Raw genomic sequence first — 12,991 nt, forward strand, 5'->3', positions numbered from 1 at the left:
ATTTTGGAACTAAATTGAAATACGAACACATCTTAAAAATATGATCCGTGTGTTTAACCTTACTAATTGTATATTCGTTTAACCAAAAACCGAATAAAACTTGAACCTGTCAATCCTTATTATCTTTTACAGATACTTTACACAATTCTTTTCATTTCCCAACAATCCCCGCTGACCACAACATGACCGCTGCTTTAAAGAATCGCGCCATGGTCCATGCCACCATCCGCTTAGTAAGGGCATCCTAGGGGATTTCTGGAGGAAATCAATTTATTCTAGGGGTACGTCGCCGAGACCGTCTGGCAACACTGACTTAAATTTTATTGTCATTTATTTGCAATTAATTAATGTTATTGGTTTGGATTTGTTATCGTTGATCGTTATTATTTATGTTATCTTGGCTTAAAGGTCTCGTTACCAGGCCATAAAATTATTAAAAAAAAAAAAAATGTTATCTTTAACGATTCATCCTATTTTAATATATTTTTTATTTATCATGAATATGTAGTGTAAATACTACCAAGTAGAAGACCCGTAGAATGTTATCTACTAGCAAATCCGATATTATTTGGTCTCCAGTACACCATGATAAGTTTATTGTGTGGGGTCATGATATAACTCTTTACGAGGTTGCTCGGATAAAAGATATTGAGAAAAAGACATCGTGTACGTATTATTATTATTTATTACGCGTCAACTTAATCAAATATTACTATCAGGGATAGACCCCATTAGTCAACAAGTTCATACTTTCTGAACTAAATAAAAATATTAATTGTTTTATTACAATATTATTTATTTTTTTAGATACACAAATCTCATCAACTCGTGGTGCTACAGTAGTTGCTTCACAGAGTGGAAATGGTGTTCGTTGTGTAGATATCAGTGCTATTTCTGACCAACCAGATCCCATTCTGGCATTAGGTCTAGAAAGCGGTCGAGTCACACTCACAAGTCTAAAACAGGCCTATGACCCTCTAGGTCTTATCGGAAAAGAATTTGGTAAAAAATAGCCATTTGTGTTAAGCATCATTACTGGTTCCTGCTGCTACTCTAGTTTCTTAACAATTTATCTATTTCTTTGCTACTCCTTAAATAGGATTATTATATAGGATTTCTTGTCATATTCTGCCCATTTCTAATACAAATCTTTTGCTATTATTTGTAATATAAATAGATATAAGATTTAATTTTGTTTGAGTTATGAGTAAAAATTATGAGAAACTTGTGATATCCTTAAAGCCAATATAGGAATTGTTTGCAGCTGCAAGGTATCCTAGAGCTTGCAACAGTGTGGCATGGAGCCATACAGAAAGCAATTTGTTGGCTGTGGGCATGGACAAGCACCGTGCAGATAATTGTGTACTATTGTGGGATATGAATGCTAGTGACGAAATAACTGGAGGTAAGTCGTTTTCAGTTTCTGTATTAATAATATATAGAAGAATATATAAAAAAAGTAGTAGTGATTTTGGTAGATTTCTATTTTAGAATTTCAATTAGTATAACATCTAACACCATTTAAACTGTTATATGTAAGTGGATAACATAGAAAAGAGATTGTAATATATAGGAGTATATCCACTATTATTTAAAATACCCTCTGATTCAGGGACTGTACAATTACAAAATTTATATTATATTGGTGAAAATTCGTGCAGTGTTTAAGTTACATGTATAATATAGAGATGCGCCTGCGGATTGTTTTTTTTTTATATAGTAGGTTGTGATTTTTGTTATGATCTTGGTTATAAGAATTATTTATTGAAAATATAGTCATTATGCCTGCAATTGCAAACTGTGCTCCAACTTCTGAGAATTATTTGTTTTTTTGTTTAAAAGTGATATTGTTTTGTGACCCTGCTTTTAAACATCAATTGAATGAATAAGCTAAAATTTAGTATAGCAAAATGAAAGTGAATTGTAATGAAATAACCAAGGAGTTTAGAGATTTAGTTTGTGAGCCAAGCCTACCAATGTTAAATATCAATATGTGTCAGGCTTGTCGGGAAAAATAATTAATTGCTAATTCAAAAGTATGACTATAGCTGAGCGAATTCTAAACATTGAAAAATATTATTCTTTCTTTTTCTTTCTGAACCAAAGAGATCACTTGGTTCGTTACAACACAGGTACACACATATGTGTGCATGAGTTCATTCATTGTTAAATATGCTTATGTGTAAATTTATAAATACATTTATTTTTAATATTATTATTTTTATTGGACCACATAATTAAGACAAACACATAATATAAATTGACATACATACAAAAATATAAGAAGCGGTGCCGTCCCTATAACATGTCCCATGGACACGTCCAGCTAAATCAAGTAGATTCAATAAACAGTGTTAATACAAACAACCAGAGAGCTTTTGCATGTCTGTTTATACATATTATTATTTATATTTTTTCTTTGGATTTTATTTTATTTAATTTTAGTTATAATTGCGTGTTATTTTGAGTTTTTTTTTTGTTATTTAATTATGCTCTTGTACTTTACCCTCTGTAGGTGCTACTTTTTTTTTTGTCTCCCTTATTAGGGTTGCCTGGAAGAAATAGCTTCTTAGCGATAAGGCCGCCTGTTGCCTAATAACTTATGTAACCTACTTACTTTTTGTTTGTATAATTGTGTATATTATGGTAACAAAGTATAAATAAATAAACAATAAAATTAAAAATACAAACTAATATAAACATTTTAAAATTTCTGGGCAATCCACAAGTCCGTTAATTACCTTATATAGGTATAGCAAGTCGATGTTTGCCCTTCGAATGCTCAGAGATTCCAAGGGATAAAAATTTATTATTATTTTTAATCTCCAGCCTCGCTGAATGGGTTAAATACATTGGAGACCAGACACAACTATTGAACTCCAATATTATGCTTCTAACGAGGCTGATAAAGATAGTAACAGCGACACTGGGATCGGTAACTCCCTGTTATTCTGTACATAAAACCAGGATCTCCAGGATCGTGCGTGCTCCCGTGCTCCCTAAAACTTAGTGAACTATCCATAATGACACCCAAATCTCATATGCTTTTAACCTCTTGAAGTTTCTAGCCCCTTATGCAGTATGTTAATGGTGAAGATTCTTTTGTTTTCTTCTCGGATCTTTACCAGTTGTGTCCTATTTTTTAAGTACAAGTCACACCACCTAAACAATGACCCATGAATACCCATGGAAAAGATCTTCTGCAGATGAGGTCTAAAGTCTTACCGAGGTCGGTGTATATTGCATGGATTTCCTGTCCGTTGTCGATTCCCTTCGCTATGTCCTCAGTGAAACCGAACAAATTCGTAGTGGTCATTTTTTGGCATGTTGCTCTGGCTGTATATTCTGTTTTACGTGCCAAAAAATTCTCTGCTGAATAAGAGACTCAAACAGTTTTCCGGGTGCTGGTAATATTGAAACTGGTCTATAGTTTTGAACAACGTTTCTATCTCCGCCCTTCTGGATAGGTGTTACCCTAACAGCTTTCCATACGGTAGGAAACAACACACCTTGACGTAAAGACTCGTTATAAATCATGCATAGGAGAATCGATATATTTTCGGCACATTTCTTTAGCACAACATTAGGTATATTATCCAAACCAATACCTTTGTTTACGTCTAATTCTTAACGTCGGCGCGAACTTCAGATACTTCCAGGATCACATTATGCAATGAGGGAAAGCACCTAGGGACTAGACCTTCAGTTATTGGAGAAGGAGGATCCATATCTGAAGATGTTGTTATCATTTATATAGCTGGTATACTGATTGAAAGTATTCTAAAAATAAATGACATATTTCTTCGCCACCATTTGCCTGTTTAGAACCCCAACTTTGGACTTGGTTTGGTACAGAACAACTATTATGTTTTAAGTTATTAATTTAGCGCCATATGTATTTTGGATTTTGTTTCAAAGTTGAGAAAGTGTTTTCTTTAAAAGTTCTATGGGTCTCCCTATATGTCTATAAGCATATAAGCATTTCATCATACCTTCGTCTTAATAAATCGAATGTTTAATTATTGTATTGTCTACTTGTGTTTCCCACCTCTTATGATATCTCTAAGCGTCGTTGACTGCAGATAGAGATCTTGGCCCGACGTTTGTTCTCATCGCCCGAAGTTCGAACTATACGGACAGATGTGTTTCTTGTGCTTCGTTTTAAGAGAATATTCACTTGACTTAAAATATTTGGTAAATCTACCAAGTTATTTAAAGATAATATCGATCAGGCGGCTTTATCCTAATATAAATCCTTACATATGAAATTGGCGTATTTCGTACTGGCCACTTTAATCACAATGTTCTCCTCTTTGGTAAGGAATTCCAAATTCAAATTTGTACAGATATTTACTCATGTATTTGTGCTTCGATGACCGTCATTCATTTGTTGTTTTCTTCTGTTTTTTCTGTTTGCGTCACTTATTTTACAAAATGGAAAACTTAAAGTATCGCATTATTTACGAGTACGAGTTCCGCCGTGGCACTAGTGCTGCGGAAACGACTCGAAGGGTGAATGATGTGTATGGCGGTCATGTTGCAAAAGAAAACACAGTTTGTTTTTGGTTCCAACGTTTTCGTTCTGGAAATTTCGACCTGCAGAACAAGCCCCGTGAACGGCCTGAGACCCAAGTTGATAATGAAGTATTGAAGCACGTAACCACGTCCGAGTTAGCTGCAGCTGCAGTGTTAGTGATAAAACTGTTTTAATTCACTTGAAGCAAATTGGGAAGATTAAAAAGCTTGAAAGGTACCTCACGAATTGACTGAAGCAAACCGGCAAACGCGCGTCGACTGCTGCGTTACATTACTGAACCGGCACAATAATGAAGGTATTTTAAACCGAATCATTACCTGTGATGAAAAATGGATTCATTACGATAATCGGAAGCACTCAGCGCAATAGTTGGATCCTGGCCAGCCAGCCAAATCCTGCCCCAATGAAAAATGTGTGTGCCTGCGAAAATTAACCCCAAAAAAGTTACTTGTAAGCGTTTGGTGGACTAGTGCCGGTATTGTTCATTGCAGTTTTCTCAAATCTGGCCAGACTATTACGGCTGATGTCTATTGTCAGCAATTGCAAACAATGATGGAAAAGCTAGCGGCTAAACAACCTAGGCTGGTCAATCGGTCCACGCCACTGCTACTTCACGACAACGCTAGACCACACACTGCACAACAGACGGCTACCAAATACCAAAAGAAGAGCTTCAATTGGAATGTCTAAGACATCCTCCGTACTCTCCGGACCTTGCTCCAACAGATTACCATTTTTTTCGAAATTTGGACAACTTCTTGCAAGGGAAAAAATTTAACTCTGATGGGGCAGTCCAAATCGCCTTCACAGATTTTATTGATTCCCGTCCGACTGGTTTTTTTTAGTAAAGGGATCAATGAACTACCTATAAGATGGCAAAAGTGCATAGAAAACAATGGTTCATACTTTGATTAATTAAATATATTACATTTAAAAATATTCGACTTTTTGTTCCTCCCATACGAAACGCCAATTTCATATGTAAGGACCTAATATATGTATATATTATAGCTAATATTATTAATTAATCGGCATCAATGTTTAGAGAAATGGAGGTTAATTCGTTCGATTCAGTCATGGATAGAATTTCTCTTAAAGAGGAACACAAGAAACATCAGTCCTTTTTTACGCTCGGGCAGTGATGACCAACGTCGGTTGAAAGGCTCCTTTGAACAGATCTGCATTAAACGTACGCTCTGAGTACAGGCGAAGCAGCCGTATTCAGGCGTAAGATGCTGCAGCCACTGTTGACCCGTGACTATAAGTTGCACATTTGTATTTCTAAATCTAGTTTGTCTTTTACATCCTCTTTATCATTGTAATCTTTCCCTAAATGTTGTGCACACTTGTCATTGATGTATCTTGTTCTTGTGGGTTTGGTACATGAGTATTTTCTTTTCTGTTTTATGAAACACCAAAAATGTTTTATATTTTTAGAAATATTTTTTTTCAACATAACGAATATATATGTCGGAGAAATATTATATATGGCCACTCCACGGTTTTTTTTACATTGCGTCGGACCGAGTCACTACAAACACTATCAGCAGTAGTGGGTAATTTGTTGCCATTCTTTTAAAAAAGGTTCTTTAAATCTTGAGATTTTCAAACGTTCTAAGACGAATTCCATCAACTGCAGCCATACGAGAAACCATAACCTGAACACTTGGGTTTGCATCAGTCTCAATAAATAATAATTTTACAAAGCGTTAGTATTATTGTTTTTTATTGTTTGTTGTACGTAGTTATTGTTTTTTATGGTATATTTTTACCATTAACTATATTTAGTTAATTATTTTATGAGGGTGATAATGAAATAAATATGGCGTGCACATAGTTCTCAGTGTTAGGGCAACGGGCTATGTAGGTACTGAAATAATGAAAGGCTTCGACCGGATGCTTTAGAAATGGGTGCGGGTGATCGTGCGCGAGCGGTGGCGGAGCGCGGCGCGGGCGACGCGGTGCAGGCCCTGGCCTGGTGCGGCTTTGCCCCGCGAACTCTTGCCGTTTGCCTAAACCTGCGACACGTCAAGATGTTCGACCTAAGAGGTATGGCTTCCTCCGGAAGAGCTTCGATATCGTCGACGCCTGTTTGACGCTTCGTTCGACGTGATAGAGAGCGGCGGCAAGGCGGCCGGGGTGGCTGCGGGAGCGGGTTCGACGCGCTGGATGGGTGTTTGTGCGGAGCGCGAAGCGTACCTGCTGGCGGCTCGTGGTGACTCCGCGTTGGGCGTGTGGGACGCGCGTTCGCTTCACTCACCGCTGCTGATGCTGCCTCAGCCGCGGCCACCGCGCAAGGTGCAGTGGTGCCCCACCAGGTACGTGACGTGTTCTCCCGCGAGACCCACAACGTGTGCGTCGATACAGAGAGTTGAGACGTAATTTTCAGGCGCAACCTCCTTCTGTCTCTGCGGCGCGACTCGAGCACCCTGCGTCTTCACGATATCCAGCGGGCGAATGATTTCAAATCGCCGGAAGCCGTTGACACCGCGGTGAGCGTCCGTCGCCTTGGCCCGTCGGTCATCGACGCGGCGGTCGCGCCCTACACGGTTCGATGTCCGCAGGCGGGGAGCGACGAGGGCGGTGCAGGCGAAGCCGTCGAGCGCGAAGTGTCGCCGGGTGGAGGTCCCCTAGCGTCGTTCGCGTGTCACCCGGCGCACCGCGCGCGATTGCTCGCGCTCGCGACGGGTGGCGCGCTGCTGGAGCACACGGTGGGCGAGCGCGTGACGCTGGCGTGGGGCGCCGGAGGTGCGTTGGTCTGGGCGGCCGGGGGGCACCTGCGAGCGCCTCCCACCGTCTTTGCTGCCGACCGCGACGACCTCGCGCAGCGGACGCGTAGGCGCGCCGAGGCCGACTACGGCCTGAAGGTGTGTGACTCGCGCCTCGAATCCGCGCCTCTCGCATCGCGTCGCTGACTTCGACCGCCTTTGCAGGTTGACCTTTGGCAGAACGCCGAGCTGGCTGAGGACGAGGAGTTGGCGGGACTGTGGCATTTTTTGGCGCTGAGCAAGTCGCTCGTCGAGGATGGTCAGTGTCGCCTCGCGATATTCTCTCCGTGTCCTTCATTTTTTTAACGAGTTTAACGTATCAGGATGCATCCGCAACGGCGGATGGAAGCATCCGGGCGTCCGCTGCGTGCTGCCAGGGGCGGGGGAGGGCTCGTACAGGTCGGAGGCGACGCCGGCGCTGCTGCCCGACATGCCCAGTCGGAAGGTGCTGCTCTACCGGAGTCCCGAGCGCACGCGCGCGCTGCAGCTGCTTGGCTGGGGCTGGGGCTGGGAGAACGCGCTGGCGGGAGTAGAGCGTGCCGAGGCCGAGGGGCGACCGTGCCGCGCCGCTGCGCTTGCCGTCTTCCACCTGCGCGTGCGCACCGCGCTAGACGTGCTGTCACGCGCTCGCTCGCCGCGACTCCGCGTGGCAGCGCTTGCGTTGGCGGCGGGAGGCGGCGCGCCCGATGAGCGTCTGTGGCGGGACTCGTTGGCGGCGGCGGCGCCGGCTCTGCCCGACCCCTATCTGCGCGCGCTGCTGCACTTTCTCGCCGCCACCGTGCAGGCGCATCCCGACTTCAGCGCTGTGCTGGTGACGCTTCCCTTATTTACCACAATAACAATATCCTGCATATTACTGTCTCTTGTCCTCTAGTGCGATAGAAGTTGTACAAATGCGTTATCCCGTTTTTTTTTTATTAGGACCACATAATTGTGACAAACACATGATATAAATTGACATAGATCGAAAAAAAAAATATAGAAAAAGCGGTGCCGTCCCTATAATATGTGGACACGACCAGTCCGTTGTGTTCCGACCCGTTCTTCTTTAGGGTAATTTTATCTTTTCCATGACGTTTCTCTCTGCACGATTTTTTCCATTTAAACTAGATCATTTAGTTGAAAATGTCAATGTATTTTCACATCTATACTAATATTGTAAAAAGGAATGATGTAAATGTCTGATTTTATGTTTACATTGAATAGACCCTGAAAGTAATTCTGTCACTGTTGGAAAGCTACATCATCCCCGGATGACACTGGCTATATTTTAGTTTATTAAATTCGGACTTCTATTTTTTTATTTAAATTAAATACGAAATATACAAATGGTGGACGGGGTGCGTCCGTCTGTCGCAGAACGAGACGGAGATGCGGCTCGAGGACCGCGTGGCGTTTGCGTGCCTGTACCTCTCTGACCGGCACCTGCACGAGTACGTCGAGCGAGCCCACGCCGGTCTCAGCGAGCGAGGGGCTCTCGCGGGCGTCGTGCTTTGCGGTCTCGGCACCGACGGCCTGACGCTGCTGCAGCGCTGGCTCGAGCGCACCGGCGACGTGCAGTCGGCGGCTTTGCTGGCCGCGCGATGTTGCCCGCCCGACCTGGTGCGCGACGCGCGCGTGCAGCGCTGGCTGGCCGCTTACCGCGCCCTCCTCGACGGCTGGCGGATGTGGTGGGCGCGCTGCGCGCTCGACACGTGGCTGGGCGCGGCCGACGGCGAGGAGCGCACGCGCCGCGTGGCCGTGGCGTGCACGTACTGCGGCAAGTGCGTCGCCGCGGCTCCCTCGGCGCGAGTTCGCCCACCCTTCGCGCGTCTGCCGCCGCCGGCCGCCAAGATGAAGGTGTCGTCGTGCCCGCACTGCCGCAAGCCGCTGCCGCGCTGCGGCGTCTGCTCGCTGCACTTGGGCACGAGTGCGGTGGGCGGAGCGGGTGGCGCCGTGGGCGGCGCACCCTTCGACACGTGGTTCAGCTGGTGCGTGGCCTGTCGTCACGGCGGACACGCGGCGCACTTGCTGCACTGGTTCAGCGAACACGCGGAGTGCCCGGTGAGCTCGTGCTCGTGCCGCTGCGCCGCCCTCGATCCTCCGGACCCACCGGACGTCCGGCGCTCTTAGCCCGCTCCTACGATGTATCATATTGTAATTGAATTTTGTTACAAAAATATATTTTTCTAACCGAATCTACATTTTCATTTTAAGTGCATTTGAATAGTTGCGTGTGAGCCCATCCATTTACTACTATGGCGTCTAAGTACTTAACATATCAGGAGAAAGAAATTCCATGAATCATTTCAAGGACATTTCAAAGAGCAGAATTAGATCGCTTAAAATCAATTGACTTGACCGGGCTGTTCATCACTTCTTTCAGTCTATGAGTCTATTAGCTGGACTGATACGATATTAGACCTGAATGTATCGTAGCAAGGTTCCGTTTGCAGAAGCAGAATTAAGTTACAGAATAATAATAAAAATAATAATGGCCTTTTTTCTGATGCTTTTAAACTTAAACACGTTTCTATTTCTTCTTGTAGGTAAGTGTGTCCTTTTTTGTGAAAATCCTGCACCAAATACAGGCATTTCGCTCTGCCCTGTGCCACTCTCTGTCATGCTGTGCTAATTCCTTAATCTGGTCTATCCTCCTTCATAACAGGGCGCCAGGTCAGGACTGTATGGCGAATGGCTCATTATCTTGACACCTGCCATAGTCAAATATTCACCAGTCCATGCGAAGGTATTTCTGGTCGTCGGTAAAAGTATGGGGAATCCATCTGGTACAAAGCGTCCTGACGCCTAAATGCAATGAATGCAATATACTACATTAGGTTACCAAAGAGTTCTAAAATTGAAGTTCAAAAAAAGCTTTCATCAGCAATGTTTCTAACTAAACATTTTTAGTGTTACCCGCGTATTATGAAAATAGCTGAAATAAACAAGCTTTGCTGTATTCTCATCTTACGGATGATCGCGTATCTTTTTTACTGCGAACGCTGCAGAACTTAGCAGACGAAATTGGAAAGACCTTCTATGTGTAGGCTCCACTGGAGTTTACTATCTAAAGAAATTCCCAAGAACACCGCATTATCAACAAAGTCTATTTCCTTATCTTTAATTATTATATGAGCATTACTAAAGACTACTTTAACATTTGTAGTTATGTACAAATTTAATACATTTTATCTTCTTTTCGTTTAGCTTAAGGCTATTTGTTTCAAACCAGTGAACTACACTGTTTACATTCTCAATTGATGGATTTCGTCGTTTCACTTTAAATAAAAGCGAAGTGTCATCAGCAAACAGTACTATCTACTAGTCTGGAAAGACTCCACAATCTATATATTCATTCAATATTATAGCTAACTCAGAACTGATAGCATCGATAACTGATTGTAAAATGAATACAGATACACCCCAAAGATCTTTAATTTTTTTTTAATTTTAGTTGTTAAAATGTTTTTATTATATCATTGCAGCTAATGCTTGTTCATAAATTAACGAAATTACTGCCTCGAGAATTTTCAAATATCCTTGAGTAATATTTAACACAAAGAATGTTTAGGGTATGACAAGAAGATGATTATTCAGAACTAAAAGAAATAAATATTAGATCCGGTCTTGTACCTCTTATACACATACGATATTCCTGAACTAGAAGATAACGTAATCGCGACCTTCGCCGATTACTGCTATTATGTCTACGGCGGTTACTGAAAAGAAAGCAGTAGTAAAATTACAAAAAGCCATAAATATTGTTGGCTTATGGACCAAAAAATGGCGGATAAGACTAAATCAGTTTACATAAGCTGTTCCAACAAAACATCAAATTATCTGCCAGTATATATTGATAACGTCAAAGTGCCGTTCCAAAATTCAGCTAAGTACCTAGGTATGACGCTAGACACCAAACTCCGATGGAAGGTCCATGTCAAAAAGAAGCGGGAAGAGCTGGAGCTCCGTTACACTAAATTGTACTGGTTGCTCGGAAGGCATTCCAGGTTATCAGTACAAAATATATTACTGATCTACAAACAAGTCCTGACACCTGTATGGACTTATGGTTTCCAGCTGTGGGGCTGTACCAGTAATAGTGACATCCAAGTAATCCAACGATTCCAAAACAAAGTGCTCAGGGGAATAGTCAATGGTACATTCGCAATTACGAGCTCCATCGGGGCCTTAATGTAGAGGACGTCGCCACATTAATAAAAAAGACTTCTGGAGCCCACAAACCCTATGTGCCTTTCGAACCTTAACTCCACCATCACGTCAATGTCGAGGCTATTTAACTCTTTGACACCATGGGCCTAGTGAGAAGACTGAAAAGGATAAAACCATTAGAACTAGTGAATTAGTGTTATTAGACTGTAAGTGACACTTATGATAACAATCCTTTTTAGTAATTCTGAACATTTTTGAATTCATCAATAAATGAATCAAAAAATGTTTTATATAAATTATTAGGGCATTGGTTACTACTTAAAATGGCAATTTAATTTTTTTTCTTCTAAATCTGTCTAACCGAGTATCTGTTATGGGAATTGTGCATATTTTTTTCTTTGTTTTATTTACATAATTCATTAGTGCTCAGATGCTAGTTTGTTGATAAAACAGGTGTTGAGAGGAACTAGATATATTATTATAGATATTGTCAATACATGTTGCCGTGGTGGCTGTTACCGTACCGTACCTAGTAGGTACAATAAAATTGTTAATTAAATTATATGATTTAAACAGATTAAGCTTACGTTTACTTGAACTATAGTTGTCAAACAAATTTACATTAACGATCAATTTTTTGTACAGAACCTACTCTAATCTTTTTGCTAAGCTATCATATTGAGATGAAGGAGGGCTATACAACTAGCAATGATTGCTCCAGCTTTCGTAGATTTTTTTATTTATTTTCTAACATATAACATTGACAACAATAAATAAGATTACAGTTGAGAAGGTATTGGAAGACTGGTTTCCAAACTAGGTAAGAACGTGTGATTCATTACTTTCATAGTTCCTTTTTAGTTTTTTTAAACAAATTGTTGCAGAAATTATGGTAACGTTTATACGTGGTAATTATTATCTCATTATCGGGATATTTTTTTGCCTTTTTGTGCAAGTAGCATATAAATATTGGTACTGTATAAAAGTAAAATTAATTACAATATAGTAAACGTTAAAATAACTGACAAACGGACAGACAAGACGAAACGTATTTTATATAGTTAATTCTGTTGAGTCGTGCCCCGGCCAGCGGTAGCGCATGCGATGACGTAGGATCCGTATCGCAGATCTACGCGCAAGCGAGATCGCATGTTATTGCCGTTATATTCGCACGCGGCTACCTGAGCCGGCCCGCGGCAAGCAGTCCGCTTTCGCACTCCGCTATTGATAGTATAAATTTTGCTAATTATTTCCTTGCGTCGAGAGTACCTACTCCGCTTAATTTTATTTCTATTTTATGTGCTATCCTTTCTATGCTATTTCTTATACTAAACGTTCTACTCCTTCTCGCTTATACTTCCGTGACGTGTACTGTGTGCAATAAACTTCCTTCCTATATTGTGCACTTGAAACTTTTAATTGCATCCTGCCTACACACACCACTGTAAAGACGGTGTGGACGACAATGTGCACCAACGCGCGAGCATAAGAAATTCTGAATTCGCGCGAAACGATTCGCGTCGCATTCACCCCT

At 41.7% G+C, this 12,991-nt stretch overlaps 1 protein-coding gene across 1 annotated transcript; it reads left to right on the top strand.

Moving 5' to 3' along the window:
* Positions 1 to 346: 346 nt before the first annotated feature.
* Positions 347 to 9,482, top strand: LOC123709857 (GATOR complex protein MIOS). The gene is made up of 10 exons (XM_045661435.1): positions 347 to 666; positions 808 to 1,002; positions 1,265 to 1,405; positions 6,443 to 6,586; positions 6,654 to 6,855; positions 6,927 to 7,029; positions 7,102 to 7,404; positions 7,471 to 7,564; positions 7,629 to 8,116; positions 8,665 to 9,482. Exons 1-10 carry the CDS (start codon positions 540 to 542, stop codon positions 9,415 to 9,417), a joined length of 2,550 nt encoding a protein of 849 aa, XP_045517391.1. The 5' UTR covers positions 347 to 539; the 3' UTR covers positions 9,418 to 9,482.
* The last annotated feature ends 3,509 nt before the right edge of the window (positions 9,483 to 12,991 follow it).

The sequence above is a fragment of the Pieris brassicae genome, chromosome 5 (genome assembly GCF_905147105.1).
Source record: "Pieris brassicae chromosome 5, ilPieBrab1.1, whole genome shotgun sequence".
Taxonomy (NCBI): domain Eukaryota; kingdom Metazoa; phylum Arthropoda; class Insecta; order Lepidoptera; family Pieridae; genus Pieris; species Pieris brassicae.

Bases quoted from the DNA above. Each gene is read 5' to 3' on its own strand.
- LOC123709857 (XM_045661435.1), top strand. From the start codon at position 540: ATGTTATCTACTAGCAAATCCGATATTATTTGGTCTCCAGTACACCAT. The intron at 6,587-6,653 runs GTATGGCTTCCT...TCGACGTGATAG, and splicing joins CAAGATGTTCGACCTAAGAG to AGAGCGGCGGCAAGGCGGCC. The intron at 7,565-7,628 runs GTCAGTGTCGCC...TTAACGTATCAG, and splicing joins CAAGTCGCTCGTCGAGGATG to GATGCATCCGCAACGGCGGA.